Raw genomic sequence first — 26336 nt, forward strand, 5'->3', positions numbered from 1 at the left:
TAGTTACTCAATTCAACAAGTTGACGAGAGAAGCAAAGAACAAAGAAGAGACTGTGGCAGATTTTTAGATCAACGTCAAAGCTGCTGTGCTGATTGTTCAGAGAAGAGAAGTTTCAGGACTCGCTGGCTGTTAGGAAAGAGAAAAACGTGCAGAGCTGCTCGGCTTGGAGGTAGAAGACACTGCTGTAGAAGGTTAGAGCAACATAGAGTGCTTTTCCCTTAGATCACGCAACATATAGTTAGTTCTAATACACATGCAAGCGCGCACACACACACACACAGAGAGAGGCAAACACGCTGTCTCTACATACAACCATCCGTCGTAAAATGACGACGCGAGCCTCTCTGGATGCTGCAGGGTCCTCGGCCAAGAGTTCCTGTCAGGTGACAACCATCCACACAAATAAGTGTGTAAAACACAGCGCACACTGCGGCTGTTTCATTCGCTGAGCATCGACCCAAATATGAACATGAAAAAATACATTTCAACACAGACGTACTTTGTTATATAGGAAAAAAATAGCTGTGCTAAATGCTTTAATAACGCATTTAATTTGTGTCTCACTGTATCAGTGTTGTTGTTGGTGCTGCAGTTTCTTGGCATCACAAAACTTCCCTTGACGCCAGATATCAATAATTCTTGCATTAATACGTTGTGAAAGGTGATGATGTGGCACCGTCAGTCTCTTGTGCGGTCGCTGCCACTTACTGTTAGATTAGCATCAATTACTGTATTGTCTGATGACGGGTTTTCACTTATTCATCCGTTCTGAATGACTCAACACAAACAACAACAAGGTGTGAGGTGAGGTGTTCTGTGGATGAGCCGGTCACAACAAAAAGACGAAGAATAATGCGATTTGGGTTCCACATCCTGCCAATCTTGTTCCAGTTCCTGTTGATTTTGTAATGATAATGGCAATAGTTGTGTATGTTGTGCGGCAGCGTACCAGGTTCTCGTTGGTGAGCCGGGTGATCTCATGCTGCAGACTGGCTTCGATTCGAGCCTCTGGGGGCAGCTGGAGGTTTTGGGCCAAGAGCTGCTGCTGACGACTATTTTCCTCCTTGACACTCTGCAGCTCGCCGCGCATCACTTCCACCTCACTATCGTGAGTTCTCCGCTGAGTCTGCAGCTGGTGTTCCAGTAACCTGGAAGGTGGTGGTGGTGGATTTGGACCAACATAAAACCATGGGGGGGGGGAGGGGGGTAACAAAAAGAAGAAATTAGGAGGTTGCCCGGTGTGCAAAACGCGAAACACGTTTTTATAATGGACAATAAAAGAGGAAAGAGAACAACATCAGTGAGAGAAGATGACGGTGGTACTGTGGTGACACAGGACAGCAGCATGCTATACAGAAAGTACCAGCAGCCCAGAGCGCAGCCTCTTTATTCCACTGAGTCAATTAAAAGGTAGTTTAAAAATAAAAACACTGAAGCTGCTGAGTCATCAGATTTTCATCAGAGTTTGTGAATAATTGAATTTTGGCCTCTGTATTTAGAGCAAGTAAACTGAAACAGGACAGATGACTAGGCTAATTCAATTGTAACATCCGTAGACGAGTAAAAACATAATCTAGTACACAAGTTTCACACAATAAAACATCATTTAAAGCAAGTTAGCAGATACGGAGGTACGTGACGCTGTGACATTTAACAGACTACCATTATAAGTGAGTAGAAATAGGTTAGTTACAGGATCAGCAGCATTAGCTGAAACTAAATCTAAAACCATAACATTGCAGTATATTAGCATACATGACGGAATCGACCAAATTCCATTTCACACATTGAAACACACGTGTAATTGGCACTATTCATAAAAGTCTCAGAGCTGTGTTTTCTTAGCCGCAAAGACTAAAATAATGGATCTCTAACAAACTCTGATACGTGGTCTCAATTGTCAACACTCGCCAACTGCTGAGCAAACTCTTGACAGGTTGGTAGACATGAGAAAAACAGCAGCGCACATCCTTTCCTGAGAATAGGCAAACATATCATGCTCAGCAAAATTAAATTCACTCTGGTGTTGGAAACACAATAACACCTGATGGTCTCCTTTAAGCCCTGATTAACCAGCCACAGCTCTCCGTCCTCATTCAGCTTATGGAAGTCTGGAGCAGCAGATCTGACCGACACACAACACAAAGGAACATGAACAACATGAATAACAAAATAAAATGTGGGACGCTTGGGTGGGGGAGGAGAGATGCAGAAGACAATGTCTTTGTGTGTGTGTGTGTGTGTGTAAGAGAGAACCACCTAACTTCTAATAACTCTTAATGTATTTGTTTTACTGATTAAACTTTTCTCTAAATGTGTAAACTTTGCATTCGTATGCACTCACAGCCTGGTTTGTATTGTTATTGGTATTTGTTTCTGGTGTGCACTCACATTAGCTGAATTTTGTGTCTCAGTTTCTATGAGTGAGTGAGTGAGTGAGTGAGTGAGTGAGTCTGTTCCTGCATTTACTGAGATCCACAGACTGAAATCTGATGTCAGCGTGTAAATGAAACATACAACAAAAACAGCAACAGAGGGAAAAAAAGGGGGATAAATGCAGGGATGCACAGCACAACCTTTAAAGAAGCTCTGTGGAATGAATTAAAAAGCAAAAGAGATGATGTTTATTGTCAAATAAGTGTTGCTTATCGACACTGGTATATGTGAGTGCTGTTATAATACTATCTTCTTATTTGCTCTAGTAGACTTGTATTGATAAAGTGTGTGCATCCTAATAGAAGAAGGTGAAATTAATGAACAAACAAAAAACACATGGAAAATATACAGCAACAGCCCTTTAGTGTGAATAAAGATAAATGCTCCTGGTGAATTGTGCTGCACATCTGCTTTAACAAACATAAAAACATGATATAAAACGCACAGTAAGAGGATTCATTTCATGCTCCGTTCATGCCAGACTCATTTCAAACAGCTGAGGCCGCGGACAACTGCACAAAGCCTTTTGCACTGCCAAAGTGGGCGAGGAAATCACTTTGTGTCTCTTCTGAATGTGTTAATAAAAGCTAAACTACAACTCAGCTACACTTTTAATTTAGAGCATCTCCATGCTTTCATGCCACACTTTTAAAAACCGCACTGCATAGAGTTCGGCAACTTTTCAGAAGTCCAACCAGAGCTGAAAAATAGATTCTGTTATTGCTGTTTTGAGTTTGACGCTTCAGTACAAGACTTAAACCCGCAGTGCGTAACCTTTACTGTAAATGTGTAGCTGTGACCGTTACCACTGTCAAATGAGTTCACACAATAAGGATCAAGCCTTCACACAATTCTCTTTGTGTTTCTCAGTATAGTGGTTTTTGGTTGTTTTTTTGCTGCCCAGTGACATTCACACTCTGCACAGAGGATTTGATTTGCTTGATAGCAAGAAATATGAAGGCAACAGCAACATTGTGCTGGTAAAGTGAGACAGCTGCAAAGATTTAATTCAGCAGTTTGACGAGATAAATACATTTTGCGAGCTGCAGAAGAGTTACGCACTGCAGCTTTAAGTGAAAGTCTACTGTACTAAGTATTAAACACCTGCTGTTAAAGCAAGTGAGACCTGAAATGTAGCTCCTGTTGTTAGATGGTTCATCATGCCATTAGGGCAGAAAATGCAACGCAAAGCCACCCAAGCTTTCACCAGCGGCAGCACGCTGTGGAATCAGCTGTTCCAGCTTCAGTAACGTCCGTCACTGGTAACATTTCTCAACCCCAGTTCAGCGACAGCGTGGCCATGCATGCGCCGCTCTACGATGCATAGGCCACGTCTCAACCATTACCTGAGCCTACTCAGGAGATCATTGACTTCCAGCGGCTTACGCATGAACTGAGGAGATCTGCACAGGACAAACACACACACATCAACAGTACACAAACACACACACACACCCAGACAGACATCATATTTGCAATGGAAGTGGAGCTAAGTCTAAAATGGACAAACAAAAATGAACGTAGCCTGGGACATGGAGGAGAGGAGCGATGCTGGCGGTGACCAAAGTACCTGTTGGTGTCTTTGAGTCCTATGTAGGCTTGTTTGATTTCATCAGAGTCCTTCAGTTTCGACACATCCTGAACAGAGACCGACGGCTCTGTCATGGTCTCCTAGGAAAAGACGAGAGAAGGCAGAAAAGGAACGATGAGCCGGAATAACATCACATTTACATAGCTGCTGCAACTGCGTGTAAAGCAGCATCATTAACCGCACCATCACCATGACTGCAAGGACTTTCATACAGGCTGGATGTATGAATGAAGGCAAGAGTCTGTGGTTCAGTTAATGTGCATTTATATCAGTACGAGTGTGTTTTTACTGATAATGATTCCCTGCCAGCATCAGTCTGCCTGCTGCTGGATACAACTGTCATTTTACACTGACAATTATGAGCCAGTTGGAGCCTCGGGCTGCTGCAGCGACAAGAATTCAAATGACAGCTGATAATCCACAGGGAGCATCACAGCAGAGAAATCTTTCTGTAGCTTCTAAAAGACGGAAGGTTTCTGCTGATCGGTATCATGGACTGATATGTGACGGCTGTGTGACACTGATATGAAGACAAGGATAATTTTCTTCACATCATTAAAATTGATGAATAATAATAATAATAAAAAAGAAAGTCATGTGCTGAGAGGCTTTCATTTTGTGGTCACGTCCATCTTTGGAGGCCAATGCACTGAATGTATCACAGACTGTGTTTATAAGGAAAGATGTAACATGGCCATTGAACAGAAACAGTCCATAAATGACCTGAGCCAGACAAAAAGGACGAGACAGATGAGATAATCAAACTACAGCGAGGAGAGGACAGAGTCTACATGTAAAGCCTCTTACAGGAAGAACTGCTGATCTGGAATCAGAGAAATGAATACAAAGCTCTCGTCTGTAGCTGGTTTCTGAAATTCGATTTGTTGAAATCCTATTCATGTCTAGGGCTGAGCATGGTTAGAACAGCAAGCCGCATGCTTAGTGGCTACAAATGTACTCAAATGTATGTTCAAGTGTTGAAGGATTTCAACATTTCAAAAAGTGGCATAAAAGACTAAGAGTTTGTTTTGTTGTTTGTATTCCATTATTCATAAATGGTTCCAGGACAAATTACTATGTTACCACTGACCATTTCCATCATCATCATTATGGGTTCTAAACATTACCATGTGTTCAGATTTAACTCTCCGTGGTGGCCACTTTCTCTCAACCCTCTCTATTTATTATCGTTAAGAGCATTTGTGATTCCTCACAGTGCCCAGACAACGAAGATTTACTTCTAGAAATGTAGTAGTGAACCATGTACGTGGATCATTTAAATGATACCTCTAGTTTGCAAATCAAACTGATTTTGCGGGATCAGATTTCTTCCATGTGGAGGTTTTAAAAACATGAAGCAATGTGGAAAAGTGTCTCATATTCATGTATGATGCAGTTTTTCAACTCTACCTTCTCATCCTGTGGGAAAGCATGGATGGAGGAGAGAAGGTGCAGACAGGTGAGTTAGACACACAGAGGATACAGGGGCAATATTTACAACACACATTATGAATATTTTAAATGTTTTTACCCCATAGTTTACATAAATATATATATACATAAATCTAATCTAAGTCTCAGACATCAGGATCTTCATGAACACGACTGTTTACAGGTATTTACAGTTATTTAGGAATAATAACGTTGTTTCTCCGTGACTTGTTTTGGATACAGACAAACAGACTGGAGTGAAATGTACAAATATAAGCAGGCAGCATGTGATTCACCAACATCTACTATAACAGCAATGAGTCAGGACAAAAAAATGGAATTTTGTAAATTGTGAAAATGGGAATCTAGTGAGTTTTGATCAGTTTCCTGAAGTGTATGGTCTGATATGTTCTCAAGAGACGATGAATGGTGGGACAACTTGACTGCTGTTATGAGGAGCAGCAATATGAAAGGGTTATCACAACCTATGATGAATAAACATGTTTATAGAGTTTATTTGGCCTCTAGGTCTTTGAGTATGAAGTGTTTCAGTTCATTTATGAAACAACATCAAAAACACATGCAAAATTAATTCAGTGAATGACATTCACTATTTACTACTACAATTTTTCTGACAAAAATGCCATTTTAGCTTAGTTTTGTTAATACTGAATCATATGTTCTATAAAGATATTATACAGAATATCTTTTCTTCTTATGTCACAGGTCTGGGAAATGTGTAGTAGAATAAATGTATGTTTTGTGATATTGGGACATTCATTCATTCATTCATTTATTTATTTAACAATTTTGGATATATTTTTGATTTTAGAGCAGAGAAGGTAGAGGGTCATTACTATTTATCAATTTAGAAGATTTATAAAATGTTACTCTATTTTTGATGGTGATATTGCAAAAAGAAATAGAAAAAATGATAGGGTAAGTTTATTATCAAATTATTTTTTACTGATCTCTTTGTTCTTTGTCACCAGTCAGGCCTGTAAAGAAATTTGCCTTTGTGATGTATTAGTCTGAATTGTGTTGTCTGTTTGTGTTTATTATTGTTAGTCTGTTCTTCTGTTATCAATAAATAAAAAAAAAACAGCAAAAGACAAAGCTAAATGTTAAGTTTTAAACTAGTTCATAATAAATGAAACAAAGGAAGGTCATTTCTCTCTTTACCTTGTGGTGCATGGCTTCCTTCTGACTGACCAGTTGGGAGCGCAGGATCAGAACTTCCTCCTTGCGGACCTCCAGCTCCTCACATGAGGCGTTGAGCTGGTCCAGCAGCACCTTGTAAGCAGGGGAGCCTGGCGCCCCAGCGCTTGTAGCTGCATTTCCCAGAAGGCTTCGTCTCATGTCTGCCAGATCATGCCTCATCTTCTTGTTCTCTGACTCCAGCTCCTGACGCTGAGGAAGGAAAAGACTCAGGGTTACATTTGCAATAGGACGTGGTACATTAGGCATTTGAAATTTGACATTTGACACTCTCTGAACTCGTGCCTTACTGTGGATACTTGTCTACTTTATTGTGAATTCGTACCTTGAGGGACTCATACTCCAGCTCTGCCCCACGAGCCTTTTTAAACTCGGCATTATCCTGAAATCATATGCAAAACCACGGTGATGAGGCTGGAAAACTATCTATAATTTAACAATGACACAGATTCTAAATTTCTTATTTAATGACGTGATGAAAAGGGTTTTTTATTTTATAGAACCATAAAAATTCAATTAATTCAACTTCAGTTTGTTCATTCTTATGAAAGAATATTACGGTTTTGTTTTTAGTAGGTACTCTGCTAGTATGTTTACAATTCTTTACCACAGGTTAACTCACTAGAATAAGACATTAAGTGCTTTATAATGTGTTAATTCTGTCAGTGTGTCTGAATGTCTGTACCCTAGCTCTGGCCCGTTGGAACTGATCCTCTTTGTTTTCCAGTTCGTTGCGCAGTGACTGCTTCTCTTGCTCGAGCTCTGTGAGACGCTTCTGCAGCTTCAGGGTCAGCGAGGTGTCTATTCCTCGCGTCACATCCTACATGACATAGAAAGTGACATTGAAACTGCACAGTTCTGATGAACACAGTGTTTCATTTTAATATCAGGTTTGTTTTGGAACAGTAAAAAGTGTCTGGATTTCTCCACCAATTAAATGAGACCGTATTGACTAGTAACACTTACTTCTCCAGCACGGGAACCTTCTTCCATTTCAGCGTACTCGGAGTTGTAGGTGTACTCTGACTCGTTGCTGCTGTGGGTGGAATCCGTTCTCCTGTGGCCAGGCTTGTTCTTAAGATAAGAGAGAATCAACACTTAAAAATCCTGTGTTCTACCTGCTGTGCTGAATACTAACAGCTCCTTCCTATTTACCAACTATTAAGGCAAATGCCACACACTATTCAGTAAATTTGAATAGGTTGAAACACTCGTATATGATGAGTGGTTTTATGAGAATGCGTCTCTAACCGAGGAAAGAACCATCGCCTCCTTCAGGTCGTCGTATTTCTCCTCGAGGCGGAGGTGTTCCGTCAAGAGATTCTGGTAGCGAGACCGTTCCTCGTTCAAATCCGTCTCCAGCTGCTGAGTCTCCTCTGCTATCGCACGCGCCATTTTCGCTGATGAGACCAAACAAAGACAATAATTGTGGAAACATTTCTGCATGACAAAGGTCGGTGTGTTGCAGCAACTCTTCATGTTTGCATACCTGTCATCTGCTGACTCTGTTCCTGAATCGACCTGTTCAAGTCGTCCTTCTCCTTCTTCAGCGAGCCGTTCTGTTCCTTCAGCTCCGAGACCATCTGGAAACATACGAATGGTCATTAAGTCGCATGTTTTGTCAAAGCTTGGTTCTCTAAACCGAAATTTTGAAGTCTGATGGACTTTCAAAGCTTTGAATGGCACACATTGAGTTCAGTAGCTACTTCACTATCAAATAATTCTATCTCCTGTGGTCACCTGACCCAGAGAAACTCACCCCCTCTGAGCCCACCACGAGCCATTTCCCCCCTGGTTCGCTCTGTCTCTTAGATTGAGGGAAAACTGTTTTTCTCTGATAGCAAAATCCATATACAGCTATAGTATTTAACAATTATCTTGTGTATTTCAGTGGAACTATGGGAGACTCTAATTTCTGAGCCATTTCTGTTGAGCTTGATTTTTAAAATAATGATAATCACCGCCTCGCTAAAGCTGGGATGGGATTTTTAAGGGTAATTAAGAAAACATTTGCCAAAAAGATTTGCTCTTCACGTCAATTAATGAATTTACTGAAACTAGGAGAAAAATGAAGGAGAGGGAAAACAACAGGGAACAGATGTGACTGTACGTGACCACGGATCATGTCTTACTTTTTCCATTTCGCTCCTGTACGTCTGCGCCCAGTCCTCGATGGTCTTCTTCTCCTGCTGTGTGGTACTCAGCTCCTTCTTCACCCGCTCCAGCTCCTCCAGCAGCGATGACACCTGGTTGGTTTTGTTCTTGGCCTCCTCCTCATACCCACGCAGTCGGCTGAGCTCGCCGCGCATTTTTTCACTCTCTGTTGTGTAGGAGGTCTCCAGACCAGAAAGCCTCTCATTGAGTAAGCGATTATCCTTGTGCTGGATTGACGGTCAAACAAAACAAAATGAATCAACAAATAAAACGCATGTGTTTATAACACAACTGTAGGGTACACATCAGATAAAATGGTCTCACCTGCTCGTCGATCTTTCTCTGCAGCTGCATGATCTTGTTCTCCATGCCTTTGTTGAGCTTCTTGAAGTGCTCCACCGAGCGAGCCTCGATCTTTAGCTTCTTCAACTCTTGCCTGGCCCTCATCCTGCGGATGCAGCACTGAAGGATGACGATGGATTCGAGGCAGCGCTTGTACCAGCAGCGAGCCAACCAGCCACGAATACGCTTCTGAATGATGACTGCCTTGTGCTCGCGCAGTAGCTACAGATACAAAAACAGAAAGAGAGAAGCAGAGAAACGATATCAGAACACATACAGTATGACAAAGGGGATTTAAAAGATTCTTTCAGGTTATTTTCCTATAGCATCTTACCATCTGGTATTTCTGTCGGGCCATATAAGCTCTGAGGATAGTCTGCATCGCCAGGGCAGCAGCCTGCTTCTGCCTGTAGCGTTTTCTCTCTACAACCATTCTCTGGTACTTCTGGATGATGGTGGCCGCCTGGGTACGACGCATGAACTTGGCCAGGCTGAGGAGAGACGAGACATGCAAACAACACATTGAGCCTTTTTTTTTTTTTCAATACAACCCTTTAACTTACTTAACTGCAGTAGCTTTATCTCACAAACATAAAACTGATGGAAGAGGAGTCAACCACATGCATTTAGTTGTGGTCATGAATGGCTGACAAAAGTAGAACATCAGGTTCCCTCGACTCACCAGCGTGCCTGGTATCCTCTGGTGAACCTCTGGATGGTGATTGCAGCACTGCGCATGCGCAGGTACTTCTTGCGTGCCAGCCAGCAGCGGATGGTTTTTTGGATGCGGATGCATGCAGCACGCAACTTGTCCGCCCTCAACTTCTCTAGATAAGCAACCTGTCCAGCTCTGAAGAAGATCTTGGTCTTACCAAACTGGTATTTATCTTGGTCCTGAGGAAAGACGCGAGGGTTAAGACAGAGGTTAGATGGACAAAAAAAAGACCAAAGTAAAATCAAATTTGCAATCCACTTATGATAACACAAATAACAATAACTTAAATAATGTATTCTTTTATTTTGCAACTGTGACTGGTGAAGACAAGTGAAACTCAGATAGTCTGACCTGCACGAGTTTCTCCAGAACATTTCTGCAAGTCAACTTTTTGTCAGAAAGCACATCCTTCTGCTTCATCAGCACTCTGTAACGACTGAAGAACTCTTGGTACGTCCACCTGCGACACACACACACACACACATTCGGAAGCATTTAGAAAAGTGCCATAACCTCCTCCTTACTTTTTGTCAGGTTGATTTATAACAAGATCAAATTTTCAAGGAGAAGGCAAACTGCTGACTTAGCTGTTTGACAATCTTTGAGAGAAAAACACCAAGTAGCACCTTTTTTTTCTTTCACAAGTAACGTTATTATATATAATCTGAAATACTTGGATAACTCGGATAACTCGAGTAAATTAGAATCATTAGCAATGATGCCCAGTGCTGTACCTGGATGGGAAGCCTGCAGCAGAGATGCGGATGGTTTCCAGGACACCGCAGGCTCTGAGCTGCTGCACTGCACGTTTAGGATCGAAGCTGTCAACAACAGAAAATCACTATGAATATTACCACTTTGAATTACTCCGGAGCCATGATTTTTTTGTAATTTGTCACAAAGGCATTTTGTATTGAGAAATGCTTGAATCTGTAATCCAAACTGAGACTATGAAAAAGAATAAAATGTTAGAACTGTAATGATCACATTATGCTGCCTCTTTTGTTATTATTATTATTATTATTATTTGTTGTTATGTCAATGAAGAAAGGAGATATCAATACATATAAAACAAAGAGCAGACTCACGAGAAGGCCATCTTGAAGTCATTGGGTTTGATGCAGCGGACGTAATGAGGGGTGGTTGCATTCAGTGTCTCCATCAGCATTTGCAAAGAGTTACGAAACTACAACAAAGGATCACTTTCATCATCACCATGATCATAATCATACCTTTTGGTACTATTAAGGTGTTTAAAAATCAGATTTGGTCAATAAAATAATCAATTTCAATCCTCAAATAAATGTCACTGAATGTTAAAAACCATTTCATGCTGATAGTAAAGATTAGGGAATAATCCGTTTGACAGTGTTAATCAAATGAACTGGACTTAACAGCAGCACTACTCTTAATAACAAACATAACAACGGACCTGGCAGCCGACCGTCTTCTTGTGATCCTTGCTGCTCTTCTCCCGACCCTTGTCAGGTTTGATGCTGAGGCGGGTCCGGCCTCCAGTCCCAGGAACCTGACCTGTGGGACTGGTTGCTTTCTCCCCATCTCGAAACAGTTCCACCAGGAGGTCAAACTGGGTACAGCAACAGATCCAGATCAGAAACTGTATAGCTGATGGAAGCAGGAGCCACTTAAGGCAATTAATGACTTGCTGAGAAAATAAATTGATGTCAAAGAATTTAATGTAAGCTTTAGTTAATCTACTATAAATCACACCTCCTGACAGTCTCATACTGAAGCTGTGTGTTTGGGTTTTTCTTGCTTGGGACAAAGCAAGAGGATGGATACTTTTTTTGCATATTGATAATGATGATTTATTTCTTAAAATCTCTAGCTCTACATAATCATCTAATTATTTGACATTACAACAGTTTGTCATGCGAGTTAAATATCTCAACATTTCCAAGTGCTGTTTGACAGTTTAAATAGATGAGTAGTTGTCTCTTGATTTGTTGATTAGTGTTAGTTTAATTTGTTAAAATAACAGAGAGTTGATAAAAATGTTACGAATGAATCCAATGAAATAAAAAAAAAAAAATTAAAAAAAGGGTTATATGTTCTCATATATGACGATATGATGTTTCCATATATGACTGCATGGCATTGTTAAATGACAGGTCCTGTCATGTACAATGAATGCCTTTAGTAGAGCATGCACTCATATCACTCATGTTTCATATAACACTGTGGTTATATGAGGAGGATGCTGTGTCATGTGCAGCTTCAGGTCCTCCTGCTGTGCTCAGAGCAGTGTCATGCTGCTTCTCTCACCACCTTCGTTCAGCAGGACAGCCACAGCCGTGCTGCTTTTATTATTCTGAAAATGTTAATTCCCTCCTTCCTTTGTCTCTTGTTTCCACGTCCAGACAACTCTTCTCACCCCCGAGTGCATTTAGTGTTTCCCATGCAACAAACCCACACACACACACCCGAAATCTCTTCAGTGGTGTTAGGAGTGATAATGAGCTCAGTGCCAGAGAGAGAGAGACAAAGAAGGAGGAACAATAAAAGCCAAAAAAAGCAGCTAAAGGAAGAGCTAGAGGCGGCCCAGCATTGTAAGAACGCCTCTGTTTACCTTCTGCTGGCAGGGAAGGGTTGTCATGATGAGGACAAAACCAAACATACATGAACAACATATGGAGACATTGACAACACAAACACAACGACAATAAAAGGACAGGTTAAAGAAACCAAAAACCAAAAGTTCAAAATCATCGCAATCCCCATCAAAAACTTGAATACACGCCTGTGATTCAAACTGAAAAGGAAGTAAAACCAGGCAGACTTGAAGATGAAGACGCACAGCACAGTGATGGAGGGACAATGATTATTGTTTTCTTTTCAGAACTCAGAACACTGAACATTTCCAAATACATCATGTCTCCAACTGAAACACAGGTACACAAGAGCGGTTGATAGAAATGCAGTAATGCAGTTTTGAGTTGTAACGCTACCACCTGCACCTGGAGCCATTAGAGGATGGAATATTCAGTTGTCAACTATCAAGCTTGACAATAGTCAGTTGATGGTTGTCAACACTGGATAAAAAAACAAAAAAAAAAACAGAGGGTGCATGTCGACAAGCTCTACGACTCATGAGGACATAAATGTGTCTTTTGATCATATTTATTTGATATATTTTGCTTATATATTCACCAAAATCCAACTCTGCAATCACCCCATGTCTTACAGCAGGAAATTTAAATACTAAAAGGACAATATCATTTACTACCAACTATGTATTCCCACTATCTCCATGGAAACATACTATATTTCCCTGTTCAAGTTTTATTTATATGTGTATGTGTATAATTGTTAAGTGGCTGTGTTAGAGGTTAGAGCAGAAAGTATTTCAGCCCTTACCCAGATCAGCTCTTGATGGAGTCTATAAGAGAATAGTCAAAGGTCACTGAGCATTTTGGATAAATTGTGCTACACCTCTGTGTATGTGTATGTGTGTGTGTGTGTGTGTGTTTGCATGTTTATATGTGTTTAAGTGTGTTTAGTGTCTGTGTAGCCATAATCCTAAAATATCAGCAAGGATTTATTTAAAAGGCTTATGTTCTTTTGACCTAGTGGAGGTGTAACTAAGACTTAATCTCTCTCTCTCTCACACACACACACACACACATACAGTCAGTGTGATCTGACTTCTTTAGAGGTAATAGCATACATTGAGCCTGATTCCAATGTTTAGCAGCATTTGAACTAATTGTATTTTAATCAAATCCTATAAAGGTAAAATATATATTAAGTTATCGTAAAATATCATGTTTTTCATGTTTCATGTTGATAAGTCTAGATCACTTTGAAAAGTGTGATGTCACCCTTCATAAAATGATTGACAAAATGAGAGGTTATGGTACGTTGTACTCAGTGGGTCATGTTTAACCCACTGAACCAATATCTGCAAACAAATCATAAATCTCAACCTCCTGAAAAGATAACTCAGCATCAGACCTGGAATCAACGCAACATCCGTATGACCAGTAGAGGGCACTGCTTCCTTAATCCTTCAGGTCAGTAATGAATTGTTTGCCATGTTTTTCATCACAGAGATCAGCAGCTACAGCTTTGTACCACATAATTGACAGTGCTTGCAGTCTAAACTGCCTCTACAGGATCTGCACTTGACTTGTACCACTGTAATGTACAGTAACTGTGTGTCTGTGTTTGTGCGCCTCACCTTGCTGGCCTTCAGCACATGGATCTGTTCTTCATTCACAGTGTCCTTGTTTTTCTCCAGGAAACCGTCACACTGGTACTCTACCTGCTCAACAGCAACACAGCACAAACACGCAGGGTCTGTATTCAGTAAAAAAACAAAACAATCTAATACTAATAACACATCTAATACTGCTAACCAACCATTTCCTCCACATGACTGGTAGGATGTTATGATTCCTTTGATTTGATTCTATTTATTTTCATCAGATGAGCAGCAGACTCATCCTTTTTAGTCAATCTGTAGTGACAGTCCACAGACAAACAGTTGGGTCTGCAGAGATTGTATGCAACCCAAAGTCTGGCCACCAATTTCAACACAAACCTAAAACATTACAGATGTTTAGTGAGAGATGTTGTAATCTCCTATTAGTATGATTGTGTGTTATGGATCCTATACTTTGTCACACCTCAATAGACGATACAAAATGCCTTTTCTGCATGCAACCTGTGATAACAATAGAAGAAGTAGCATTTCCTGCAGCTAAAAATTCTAAAAATACCTCAAACCAGCACTGCAGCAGCCACTGCAGCCACAGCCTGTTCTGAAATAATATCTGTGTAGCTCCAAAGGGAAAGTGTAACACGAATCTTTCAGTACAACAGCCACATTAGAAAAAAAAAACAACAACATTTGAAAAAGTACCAAACTAATGAATGACATTACACATCTATGATTAATGCACACTTGACACAAATACAGTGTCCTTCAGGCCCACCTTGTCAGCAAAATGTTGGATGATGAAGGCGCGGTTGGACATGCGCGGCTTCTCGAACAGGGAGCAGGTTTTCAGATGGGTGTTGTACAGTTTCTGAGCCCAGGAATCATCAGAACCTCTTGGCATCTGGCAGACAAGAGGAGAAACCACAGAGCAATCAATCAGAAAAGAATTCACGCCACATACCAGTCTGTTCACAGTAATACCGAGTGACGAATATAACAGAAAACTTTATTTAATCAATAATTATCATGCTGCATTGCATTATATTGCATATGTGTTCCTTTTATTCTTGCCACTCAATGCATGCGGACATCTTTTTGATATTTCTTTGCCAGCAAGTGCATTTTTTCCCGCTCCAGTGTGAGCAATGTGGCCCACCTCAAAAGTCAACAGTCTATAAAACAACCTTCAGGTGGTCAGGAGCCACAGATTAGTTAAGACTGTTATCTGAGCTATGAAAGTGTGTAGATGGTACAGATATAAAAACATTGCAATCAACACTATAAGGTGACTGTTTAAGGTGACTCCTACCTGCATTACACTGACATTGTACATACACTAAACTACAATTAACTGGAACATTACCACCAGCTTTGTCGAAGGTTTTACAAACGAAATAAATTGTATTATTCAAGAAAACAAACAAAGAAACTGCTGTGTAATTTTTTCACTCTAGTTTTCTGTCTTGCAGGTGAAGCTTGAGGTAAAATATAAATGCAGGTGTTGAAAGACTCATTTAAAGGTAAATCCAGATATCTGGGACAGAACTAGATTTGTGCAACTCCTGCAGTGTCTGTTTACAAGCCTTACAGATGTCTTGCCTGTGATGGCAGATAGTGACCAATCACAGGGAAGTTCAACACACCCGTATAAGCAACTTTTAAATGAAAAGTCTCAAAGAGAGTTGTAAAATATCCTCTGTTAAACAGGTGTCGATATCAGAAGAGAAAAATGAGAGGACCTCAGGAGTGAGCCACAATTCCCAAAGCATTTATATTTTAACAACCTGCTCATTAAACTCAACAATCAACAATGTATGTACGGTTTCTGCCTACTGCGGCTTTAAATATGTTCCTCTGGTTTAAATCAAAAGTACTTTGCACTCCTCGTCCAGCAGGTCCAGGATTCCCATCTTAGCTTCTATGAGGTTGATACAGGGCTGATTGTCATAGAAGTCTATCAGAGTCCAGGGAATCTGCTCCCTCATGTACTCCTCCTGCTCCAGCTTGAACACATGCTGTGCACAGACAGGGACAAACAGAGAGACAATCATTATCATCTAATATCTCACCTCTGTGGAAACGGTGTGTCGTCCGACAGGTGAAAAACATGCTGCTCACCATGTTGAATTGCTGCTGGAGTTTCTCATTAGCATAGTTGATGCAGAACTGCTCGAAGCTATTGATCTCAAATGTCTCAAACCTTGAGAGAGAAGTTGAGATAAAAGCGGATGATTAACATGACATCATAAAAGTCAGACAAGTGATTCTCCGCTGACTTTATATGTATTTGAGGGGACAGTCAGTGACATTTACTTCACTGCTGTATCAAACCATACGGCACATTATCATGCAAATTAGAATACATTTAGACAAATTTGTCAAATCAACTGTTAATGGTTCAATACTCATCAGAAAATAATCCCAGATGTACCCGTAGATGTCAAGGACGCCAATGAAGGAGTGCTGTTTGATGTTCGTGATCAGAGCCTTGTTGACGTGTTCTACGATCCAGTTGAAGAGCTTAGCGTAGATGTGTTTGGAAAGTGCGTCGCGGGCGTTGGTGGCTTGCAGGCGAGGGAGGGGCTTGATATACGTCTCCGAGGTCGTCTTCAGCTTCCTGTGGCACAGCCAGTGAGACATGTCCTGATAGGCCACGCCCACCAGCTCGCAGAACGCCATCAGGTGTCGATTGTTGGGCTAAGCAAAAGGATGAGATTTTAGGGTCATTACGAGGAGATATCCAATAGAATGCTGGGAAATGTATTAATACAGTATCACCAATTTAAATAGCATGCAAAACAAATGTTATCCTCACAGCAATGACACTGCTGTCTGAATCTCTGTCCTTTATCTCCACGTTTCCAAGATGAAGAATTGCAGCCAAAACTTGAAACAACCCCATCTGATAGGACTCATTGATACCTGCAGACAACAGATGCACACAAACGCACAGACACTTAGGTTATACTGACACTAACGATGTCTGAGTGACGGCTGTTAAAGGTCCAGGGTGTGAGCCATCGAACCGTGAGACTGCAGAACGCAACAAATGTAGGACTCTGCCCTCCCATCAAACTGAGTGGTTTGTCTGTTCAGGCCGCTAAAGACACATGACAGAGCAAGATGGCAGCTTAAAGTAAATATGAAACTCTTGTTCTACGGCTACAAAATTAAATTTTTCTTAAATTTAAAGCAATTATAGAAAGGTAGGATATTCAATTTCTGCCAATTTTACCTGGTGCTTTTTTCATTTACGTTTCACTAATGTACAAGATAGAGTTGTCAGTTAAGTATATCCAGCAGCCACATGAGCTGTCACTGACACTAGCATTAGAATCCTGCGTTACAAAAACAGTATCTTCATCTTTCACACGGACAGATGTGTGTGTGCGTGTGTGTGTTCTGTGAGGAGTGTGTTACCGAGCAGAGTGAAGGCATGGCGTGTGTTGCGGAGCTCCTTGGTGTCATCCACACCTTCGATTACGGGGCTGTGGCCTTGTCTCGTGTACAGGAAGTCATTTGCTCTGCCTGATGGAAAGTAACACAAAGTTAATATATTTACAAAACATCACCATGACAATTTTATCTTCTTCTCTTTTTTTTTAGATGACAGAATTAAATTAGAACATGATGTAATTAAAGCATTTACTTCTTGGTACTGCTTATTGTTACGACACATCCCATGTTAAATATGTGTTTACTGTTATTTTTAAAGCATCTGCACCTTGGAAACAAGGGGGTTTATTGACATTCTCAGTCAGGGATTACGGTTGCTCTAAGAGAAAAGGAATGCAAGGTTTTACCAGCAGACAAAAATAAAAGCTAACGTGAGGATGATTTTTTTCCCCTTGCTCATTATCACCTACTTTAAATTAGGTGTAAATACGATCTGGCTCTGCACTACCATGACACCGATCTAATTATCACAGTCTGACTCACTTACAGAAAAGTGAAGTCTGAAAGCAGCTGATTTTCACACATACACACACACACACACAAACACACAATTGCGTTGCTAGCTTTTTAAGGACACACAATGATTTCCATTCATTTGCATTATCCCTAACATTAACCATAATTAGTTTATGCCTAACTCTAATATTAACCTAACCACCATTCACATCTTAGCCCTAAACTGAACCTGTTCATCGGAAATGAGGTTCTGCCTGTTAGGACCAGGTTTTGGTCTCCATGAGGACCACTGGTCCTGACAAGGTCAGTGTTTGTGCCAGAAACTGTCCTAAAGAGGTACCACATACAAGTACCCACACACACAACTATGTAATATTTACCATAATCACTTTCCTCAAACACACTTCACACTGAATTAAGGCATGGCCTGTTGCCTGGCAACAAGGGGCACTGACATGGCTGTAACAACCACTCCATTTACAGAGCCAGGAAGTCAACAGGAGAGGAAAAGAGAGCAGCTGTGTGTGTGTGTGTGTGTGTGTGTGTGTGTGTGTGTGTTTAAGAGAGTGTGAGTGTGTGAACTGACTGAGTTGCTGTAAGAGACAGTGCCAGCAGTGTATGCGTGTTTGTGTGTCCCATGACTGGGAAGAGCAGGTGCGAGTTCACAGTGGGAGTGCACTGACTGAGAGCCTGTTCAACCACAGACTCAATGAATTTGCTGGAACTAACAAATGTGATCAGTGCACTTCAGACACCTCGCTGTGGTCAAGCTTTTCTTCTTCTTCTTCTTCTTTTTTTTAAAAAGATGTTGGGGGGGGGGGGGGGGGGGCGTTGCTTTTTATACCCATGCTGGCTCTATCTCGAGAAAACAGCATGTAAATCTGCGGGTGCTGATGCAGTTTAAATATAGCCCTTACCAGGATACAAAGCATCAGAGACAATGGCAATTAAACGTTAAGTGTCTTTTTGTTAGTCTGAGTAAATCACAGGCATGATGGATTTTCACTGTTCTGGCAGTTTTCATGCTGTGGAGAGAAATAAACATTAGATTTTTTATTTTAACCTTATCTTTCTGTCTCCCTGAGGTTTGTTTGTGCACGTGGGTTTGACTAGTAAATCGCTGGTTTCAGGCTGATGAATGGCACATGTGTGGGAGTAGGTGCATGTTTGTTGGCAATGTTCTTGAATGGAAATCCAACCCAAAGTAGCAAGAAAAATCCTACCTATCCAACTATCCTGTACTACTCATTTTTATTTCATTTTAATTTCAGTTCATTTTGGCAACACAATTAATGACAGATTGTGATAAACATGAAAATCAGTTTTCTTGGGGAAAGAAAAATGAGTGTGTGGGAGAGAAACTTACTCAGATTCAGAATCTTGAACTCAGGCAGATGTGATGATGCACAGAGCTGATAGAAGATATGATAATTCCTCTCCTCATCTGCCTGAAAGAGAACATGTAGCAGATACAATGTAAAGGAAGAGCTGCATATCCGCCAGCAGCAAGCTCAGTTTATTCATATACTGTACATCACATGAACATTATTGATCAGACACATGTGTGTATTTTGTGAGGTCCTTATCACAGGTTATAGAAATGTTTAACCTACATTCATGATGGGAATATTGACTGTGTTACTACTCAAAGGCAAATCAACTCAGTCACATGTAAATGTCATTTTACCAGACTTTTTTTTAGCCGCACAACATTGTCAGTTGGTAACAATAATGCACCTGGCTAACCAGGCCAACACAGAAAGCACACACACACACACACACACACACACACACACACACAGAGTCGAACACACCTATAAATGGGTGGTGCTGGAGCCAAACATGTGAAAAATGTGAGTAGGAAAGTGAGCACATCTCTCCAACAACTTCCTCATTCCTCAACACTGTTGTCTATGACAATAGAGTGAGAGAGCATGTGTGTGTGTGTGTGTGTGTGCTCCTTTATACACGTGTGCAAAAGTAAAAAAAAACTTTACTTTAGACATACTTGCCCCACCAGTGAGCAAACACACCCACAGGAGCACACAGTATAGGAGGACTGAGCCCATGAAAATCAGTGAGGCAGTTACTTCACGGGAGCAGGCAGAGGAAAAAGTGTGATCTACATAAGTGCAATCCTCTTAAGATCAGTAATTAAAAGTATTTTATTGATTATGTAGATCTGGTGGTGACATATCTTGGATATATAGTGCTACATGTGATGTTACGTAATGACAAAGTTAAATGTTTACTATGTGCAGGTGCATGGTTTAGAAATAGTCAGACATGCCAACATTAACATAAATATTATCAGCATGTGTGCCCTGCCCAACCTTACCGTGCTACTGTCATCTCACTGTCATCGTATTGTTGGTGTTTTTTATTCTGTGTCTGCTCACTGTATTTGTCAACAGTCTTTTGTGTATACTATCTTCATTGTCGTTTGTATATATATATATATATATTTGATATTTTATATTGCTGTTTTTATTTTCCGTACAGGGACTGCAGATGAAAAATAGTCTTTTGGCTAACTCGGGTACATTTGCAGAAATATACACTGCCCCTGCCAAATAAACTCATTTAAATTCAATAAATTTAAAGTGTATCAGTTATACAGTCAGTAATTGGAAATCAGTAAGATTTTCAGTCACCAGCATAGTGATATAATGTGTATAAATTTACCAGTGCATTTAACACAGAGATAAAACCCTGAATGTGTCCTAGTACAGCTGCATGATGCAAATACACGACTGTCTGTTGCCTTCAAGAGCTAATACAGGAAGAACAGACCAGCGTATCATCAATAATAGTTAAGTAAATATGTATACTTGATGTGTGTCATTCATTCACTGAAAGTCAAGGTTTCTCTAAGAAAAAACATGATGCAAGTAATTATTGAAGTCCCTAATTGAGTTTAACAAAGTCACAGATTTGGTTTTTGTATAAGAAGTAACTCTGCTATAATGTGGCATCAGTAGTTACAGCTGTTGTATTTTTTTTTTACCTGATTTTCTTCATCCTGTCTGTATTAAGCAACATCAACAACCAGTATGTTTCTTAATGAGATGCACATAAACATAATTTGTAAAGAGATTTTAACAAATGCAATAACAAATCAAGATCTACCGACTCATGGTTGGTCAACTATCTCTGATGCGTCAAGCAAATAAACTGCAGTGAGACATGGAATACATGTAAGTCAATAGAACAAACAAAAACACACTATGTAAGTGCTTTCATGAGGTGCATTTGTACACTCACCTGAAAGACCACTCGTGATTTTTCCAGTAGATACGTTCTCATGTTGGCACCGATGATGCGGTAGCGGTTGTCGAAGCCAATCTCAATGTATTTGCCAAAGCGACTGCTGTTGTCGTTCCTGGTGGTCTTTGCGTTTCCAATGGCCTGGGGGACAAACACAAACACAAAAACACAATGTTCAGGTGATGGTGTTTAAAGTGAAACACAATGGAGATGGTGCAGAGGTTCAGTTTCATTTAAAATCTAATATTTGGCGAGGGTAGCTCCAGGTGTCCCAGAATACTGCAACAGTAGAGTGAATGGTAATTTTATCTGTGGTTATGAATATTACAGCAGAACAATTGATCATTATGTAATTGAAAGTGCAATTTGCAAATCACAAAGGGTTTTTAATATCAGAGATTGTTAACAGAAAGACCTATTCATATTCATTATTCTCTTAGTTTTATTATGTATTATTATCTCATTAAACACAGTCACAGCTTTTGATATCTTTGCAATTTATATCTTTAGGTTCTAATCCCTGCACTAGAATATGGAGCAGTCAGTATTTTAATAGTATAATGTTCCATCATTTTTAAATCTGTTACAGTGAATACTGAACTAAAATGTCATCGCAAATCAAACTGCCCATAATTGCTAAATCTATCGATTATTATTAGATTACTAAATTAAGCGTCAACTATTTTGATAACCTATTCATTGGTTTGGGTGTTTTTTAATTGATTTTTCATCTTAAATTTGAATAATATCTTCTGGATTCTTTCCTCCATGTAACAAAGAAATCATCAAACTGGATATTTCTTTTGGTTTGTGGACATAACAAGACATTTGACAACATCATCATTTCCAGAAACACTGATCAACATTTTCTGACATTTTATGGGCCAAACGATTACTTAGTCTTGATTACTCGAGAAAAATAATCGACAGGTGATTAGATTATAAAAAAATAACCGTTAGTTGCGGCCCTAAACACAACTTATAATACAAAGGGCCCAGGGTCAGAGTGAAAATGATTTTTAAGAATAATATGGAATTCTTGAATAACAAAGGTAGTTCAATCTTTCTTATTATTTTTAAGAGTTAGATGAGGAAATCTAATATGTGTCATATTGTCCAATAAATATGAAGCTGTAGACAACACTCAGTTCTTTTCAGGCTGAAGTCACACAGAGGAGTAAACTCCATGACGGAGCGTCCAGACAGTCCATGATACAGTACTGTGCAAACGTGCTAATGTGTTATTGTTTAATTGTGTTATTGTTTGTGTGTGTATGTGTAAGTCACACTAAATACTTGACACATTAACCTGCAAAATACTTTGGCACAGCACTGTAATTAGGTGTATTTCAACTGAGTACTTCTACACCTCTACTTTCCTGCTGAGCAGGTAACATTTTTCTACATCTTTGGAATGCTTGGTTTGAACAACCAACCTGTTCAAACAGGTGACCAGTTCAAAACAGTAAATGGTAGTATGTATTTACCAGACCCAGTAAACGTGTGAAACGCATCAACTGTCAAGAAGAAGTGTTTTAAGTCTATAATGTGCAGTGATAATGAAGTACCCACCTACCTACAAATATTATAACATAAATACATAGATATATCTTTTTTCTTGGGATGACATGATACCACTTTTTTCGTGTCTGATACTGATTCCAATATCACAAACTAGATTATGTACCGATATCGATATCAGTCCGATTCAGTCATTTTAAACTATGAAGCCGAGTCATTTCAAGTGATTTCAAAAACATAATTCTCTAGCTGTGAAGCAAATATTCTTCATGACTCAGCTAAAGTGACGTTTTTATTTACATTTTTTACAGTGTGTGTGCATAGTGAAGCATGCTATATATAGGATTTTTGAATTGTATTGTATTTCACATTTTTACCTGTCTTTACCTGATATCCTATCCAGTGATTGTGACCAGTATCTGACCGATACCAATACCGAGTATCTTATCGGCTCATCCCTAATATTTTCCTCTGTATCATCATATTCAGCTGATTCTAAAACAAACGCAGCGCAGTCTTTATTGGAGGTCCACACTGGGCAACGCACTTTATAGATCTCTGTCCTTCCACATACAGGAGTTGGATCAATTATATGTTAACAGACATTTCCTGCTGAGCCACTGAACTACAACTCTGCACATAAATCATCTGCAGGCAGCAGCCTTAGTTCAATACATAGGTCTCACCAGTGGTCTCACTGGGAATTGTCTGTAGATGGGTGAGGCTGCTAAACTACACATACACATACACAGAAACTAGCTACACTTGCTGAAGGCCAAACTGTCTCTCACTGCAGAAAAATTGTCTTTCACATTAGAAGCTGCCTGCATCGGCATCAACACATACTGAAAACATCATCGCACAAACTCTCTCCTGCACTTTGGGTTTTGCACTATGCGCCCAGGCTTAAAGGCAGAGGTGACATCACTGCGATATAATGAAAGCTTTCTTTTCATTTCTGAAAGCTTGTTGCTGATTGGCTTGAGGTCAACGTGGTGGCTGAGAGGAGGAGACTCGTGTTAGCAGTATGGCTGGAAAGGATGAACATGGTGGGGGGGATGGAAGTGGGGTAAGTGACATATGTGCACAGGAGAGCTCTCCAACTCCTCCTGTCCCTGTGACTCTGCAGGAGGAAATACACAAGCACACAGTCACACACACACATAAGAGCTGTATATCACAGTGAGAGGGCAGCCTGGGGCCAGAAGGAGAAGAGATGAGAGAAGAGCCACAGACGACATCATTCACAAATCAACTTAGCTTGTGAATATACTGTAGTGTTATTGGACCAAGAAACGCAAGCATTTCTTTACACAAGAGGAGGAAAGCTTTCACTTTGATGACAGCAGTATGGGTGAAAGAGGTCACATCTTGTTCTACAAACTCTGTAAATATCTTGGTTGTACAGTTGAGTTCAGTGAGTGGAAAAGTCTCAATCAGTAACCATCTTTGAAATAAAAACATCTAAAAGTCTTAGAATCGAGTCCTCACCTCCATGATGGGATTGGAAGCCAAGACTTTCTCCTCCACGTTGGCCTCGCTGGCGGCGCCACTGACTGTAGCAAAGTATCTCATGGCATATTTGGCTGATACCGTCTTTCCTGCTCCGGACTCCCCACTCACGATAATTGACTGGTTCCTCTCGTCCCTGACAAGTTAAACAAAAAGCATCAGGTGACCCCAGACAGAATGGATGTCCATGGTAAATGTGGCATTACTGTAAAATCATTAGGGTAAGGCCAACATTCGTCTCAGAAGGGGAGCATTCAGAGTACTTATACTTGCTGTGGAGCCCCGTTAGTGTACTCAACATGTGTATGTTGGTGCGTTGATGATGCAGACACAGAAGGGGGGCACAATGATCGATTAGATGGATGTTGTAGAGAAAATCATGCATGTATGCAAAGTGAATGAGGAATAGAGACGGTGAGACCACTTTGAGGCTATTTCTGTCTCAGCGGTGACCTACAAACCCTAAAGGGAGAGGGGGGGCTGCTCAACAAGGAGAGTGGAACGAGAGCTAATCAGGTAACACACACACACACACACACAGACCTGGCCATCTGTTTGTAAGCCTCCTCTGCCACAGCAAAGATATGGGGGTCCATGTCTCCCATGTTCTGACCGCTGTAGGCATTGATGATATCTGTTCCATAGATTTGCAGCGGCTCGTACGGGTTGATGGCCACCAGAACGATTCCTGTGACACAGATAAAAGGTGTGAGCTCATCTGCAGCTTGACTGGGCTGCATTCATCAGGTATCACACAGACTAGACATTGAATAATAATCGATATATGAATAAAATGTTGAAAAGCAGACCCGGAAACCTACATTGTGCTTAGTTGACTTATAAAAGTGACATTTTTTTCACCAACAATAAATTCCAAACACCAGCATAAGTGGCAATAAAAATAAATTGTATTTAGGCTGTTTAATTTGCTTCATATAGCAGTGTAAATATATTGGCAGAGCACAAGGTATGACTTACAGCATTAATACAGCAAATGTCACAGACATTAAATCAGTGCTAAACTAATGAACTATGAAATCATCCACGCTGTCTCATAAACACAATTACCAACAATCAAACATGTGTATAGTAGCGGATCATTTAAAATATAACAATAACATATTCACATTTTTCATCACACAGTTGTAGTGTACAAGCAAGTAAAAATGACAGTTTTCATTTCCTAAAATTCAGTTGAAGAACTGACAACTTGTTTTGTTACAAGAGTGACTTCCTACCACAGTAAGTGTAGATGAGCTTAGAGTCGATGAAGCGGACTTTGAGGTTGTGGAGCACAGCCGGCTCGTGGAGGTAGCTGAGCGCTGTGAGGTCATTTTCTCCCACCAGGATGTCAGGGTTTCGCAGGTAAGGCAGGTTCTTCGTCTTCGGGTCCAGCGTGTGCTCAATGTTCTGGGGACGATCAGGAACACAGCACAACACACGGTGATTTTATACTTATTAGGGCATGACCTGTGTTACATGGCAAATAGAGCTGAAACAATTAACCGATGAGTCGATTATTAATCGATTACTAAATTATTAGTACCGATTCATCGGTTCAAAGCTTTTTTCATGATCAAAACAACATTTCTGATAATCATTAGTTGCAGCTCTAATGGTAAATATAAAAAAGAAATACCCACAGATCATAAATTCAGTGCAGTAAAAATATTGATAGTCAGCACGATATCGGTATCAACTGATATTGGTCTTCTCAAACTATTATTTCTTTGTGTTTATTCATTTTTGCACAATTAAGAAAATGTATATCTAATGCAAAATAGAAGAGACAGAATGACCACGGCAGTTGGACAAAGAGAAAAACACCCACCACACCCACTTACAGTATTTCATATGTACCCTCTCAAAAACATCATGGGATAGGTTATTGATCTGCCATGGCTCTGGAGGAAAAACACAGGTTGTTCTTGTACTGATAGCTCATTCCACTCTTTCTTTATGTGGAGACTTCAGCTCGTATACCTCATGCACAAGTTATGTTCAATTTTCATACCAGACTGGATCGCTTTCTCTGCATAAAGACTTTAAAGGT

The 26336-nt window shown here is 40.2% G+C and overlaps 1 protein-coding gene across 6 annotated transcripts in view; it reads right to left on the reverse strand.

Moving 5' to 3' along the window:
• myo5aa (myosin VAa) overlaps window positions 1–26336 on the reverse strand; it is a 49406-nt gene that overhangs the window by 8036 nt on the left and 15034 nt on the right. For 2 of the 6 annotated variants that reach the window (XM_058629368.1, XM_058629367.1), the window contains exons 3-32: window positions 25522–25693; window positions 24827–24971; window positions 24263–24419; window positions 21248–21391; window positions 19350–19431; window positions 17492–17599; window positions 16887–16993; window positions 16503–16768; window positions 16190–16271; window positions 15946–16086; window positions 14847–14972; window positions 14090–14173; window positions 11321–11476; window positions 10977–11074; window positions 10623–10709; window positions 10240–10348; window positions 9856–10067; window positions 9508–9664; window positions 9156–9395; window positions 8810–9058; window positions 8167–8260; window positions 7929–8077; window positions 7644–7751; window positions 7363–7497; window positions 7003–7059; window positions 6642–6869; window positions 4008–4108; window positions 2046–2126; window positions 951–1149; window positions 312–377 (exon numbers count right to left, since the gene is read on the reverse strand). In XM_058629368.1, coding sequence (XP_058485351.1) covers window positions 312–377; window positions 951–1149; window positions 2046–2126; window positions 4008–4108; window positions 6642–6869; window positions 7003–7059; window positions 7363–7497; window positions 7644–7751; window positions 7929–8077; window positions 8167–8260; window positions 8810–9058; window positions 9156–9395; window positions 9508–9664; window positions 9856–10067; window positions 10240–10348; window positions 10623–10709; window positions 10977–11074; window positions 11321–11476; window positions 14090–14173; window positions 14847–14972; window positions 15946–16086; window positions 16190–16271; window positions 16503–16768; window positions 16887–16993; window positions 17492–17599; window positions 19350–19431; window positions 21248–21391; window positions 24263–24419; window positions 24827–24971; window positions 25522–25693 — 4140 coding nt within the window. Of the gene's footprint in view, window positions 1–311; window positions 378–950; window positions 1150–2045; window positions 2127–3783; window positions 3841–4007; window positions 4109–6641; window positions 6870–7002; window positions 7060–7362; window positions 7498–7643; window positions 7752–7928; window positions 8078–8166; window positions 8261–8809; window positions 9059–9155; window positions 9396–9507; window positions 9665–9855; window positions 10068–10239; window positions 10349–10622; window positions 10710–10976; window positions 11075–11320; window positions 11477–14089; window positions 14174–14846; window positions 14973–15945; window positions 16087–16189; window positions 16272–16502; window positions 16769–16886; window positions 16994–17491; window positions 17600–19349; window positions 19432–21247; window positions 21392–24262; window positions 24420–24826; window positions 24972–25521; window positions 25694–26336 lie in introns of all 6 variants that reach the window. The other 4 variants (XM_058629372.1, XM_058629370.1, XM_058629369.1 and 1 more) reach the window with 4 other exon arrangements.

This window comes from Solea solea, chromosome 5 (genome assembly GCF_958295425.1).
Source record: "Solea solea chromosome 5, fSolSol10.1, whole genome shotgun sequence".
Lineage (NCBI taxonomy): Eukaryota > Metazoa > Chordata > Actinopteri > Pleuronectiformes > Soleidae > Solea > Solea solea.